The sequence below is a fragment of the Priapulus caudatus genome, unplaced genomic scaffold, assembly GCF_000485595.1.
Source record: "Priapulus caudatus unplaced genomic scaffold, Priapulus_caudatus-5.0.1 Scaffold1423, whole genome shotgun sequence".
NCBI lineage: Eukaryota > Metazoa > Priapulida > Priapulimorpha > Priapulimorphida > Priapulidae > Priapulus > Priapulus caudatus.
The window spans coordinates 69,735-71,087 of NW_014578484.1; the positions used below are offsets into that span (position 1 = coordinate 69,735).

At 46.7% G+C, this 1,353-nt stretch overlaps 1 protein-coding gene across 1 annotated transcript in view; it reads left to right on the forward strand.

Moving 5' to 3' along the window:
• Window positions 1-661, forward strand: part of LOC106816584 (rho guanine nucleotide exchange factor 3-like) — a 23,187-nt gene extending 22,526 nt beyond the window's left edge. The window contains exon 9 of the mRNA XM_014821206.1: window positions 407-661. Within this exon, the coding sequence (XP_014676692.1) occupies window positions 407-661 (255 nt within the window). The remainder of the gene's footprint in view (window positions 1-406) is intronic.
• The last annotated feature ends 692 nt before the right edge of the window (window positions 662-1,353 follow it).

The window sequence follows — 1,353 nt, forward strand, 5'->3', positions numbered from 1 at the left end:
TAAATCGTAGGTATTCTAAGGCTAGTAAATGACGAATTCCCCTTGTTTATTGAAGTCACACTCCTTCCCTATTATCTACTTCTGATAATATATATATATATTTGGACTGGTTGGATTTCAGACTTATTTCCATGCTACTCACATCCCTGGCAACATAGGTTAACTGTGATATATATATAGCGAACACGTCAACTTTCTGACCTTCTATTGACTGCTGTTGCTTAAGTTTTCCATTCATTTGCCCGTTTGTTTACTATTTTCGACAGGCGAGTACAATCGCAGCATCACACTGCTCAATCCCAGGCACTCCTTAGGAGCCGAAAAATCTTTGACGATGGAACAAAAATTTTTGTTGATTGTGTGTTTTCGGCTTTGCGATTGATTCTCGTTTTTCTGTCGTTTTCAGAAAGTCGACGTGTTCCTGTTCGAGAAGGTTCTCGTCGTCACGCGCAAGATCACGCGCAACAGTACCGCCCTCTACCAGATCTACCGCTCACCGCTGCCCGTCGCGGACATGACCGTCGACGAAAAAGAACATGGCGGCCTGCAGCGATCCTCGTTCCGCCGCTCGCTGTCATCGCTGACCTCGCAGGGTCAAGGTAGGGGGCAGCAGCGGTCGGTGCGCGACCGGGAAACTTGTTTCTACGCGGAAATGCATTAAATCGATAATTAATGCAATAATTATGTCTATTCTTTGTTTAAAAAGAATCGCTTACCACTGTCAAGCATAGCACTCACAGCTCACATGGATTGTGATCTTTTCAAATTATGTATAACCATGATTTATCAGTTTGCGTATATCATATCGCAATACTACGTGTGCATCAAACAACATTGCAGAATAAATAAACGTACCGACCCAACTTCGAAATCTTGTGGGTATGTTGCAAGCGACAAACGTTCGCATTCATTACACTGTGTGATTAATGATTAAAACTACGTTAATGTTATTAATTAATTATTAATTGGCAATTATTATTACTCTGCAGCTCAGCGCAGCCTGTTTCACATCGGCTGCGTTAGCGATCCGACGCAGAGCCAGACGTTCGAGGCGAACGACGAACACAACAAGAAACAATGGCTGCAGTGTCTCAACTCCGTCATCTCTCACGACGACGCCGCCAGCGCCCCCTGCAAGCAGACGCAGCAGCAGCAGTTAATCACGGACGAGCGAGAGAAGACGACGGAGGAGACGCAGCCAATCGCGGACCAGCGAGAGAAGACGACGACGGAGACCCAGCCAATCACGGACCAGCGAGAGAAGACGATGACGGAGACCCAGCCAATCACGGACCAGCGAGAGAAGACGATGACGGAGACCCAGCCAATCACGGACCAGCGAGAGAAGACGAT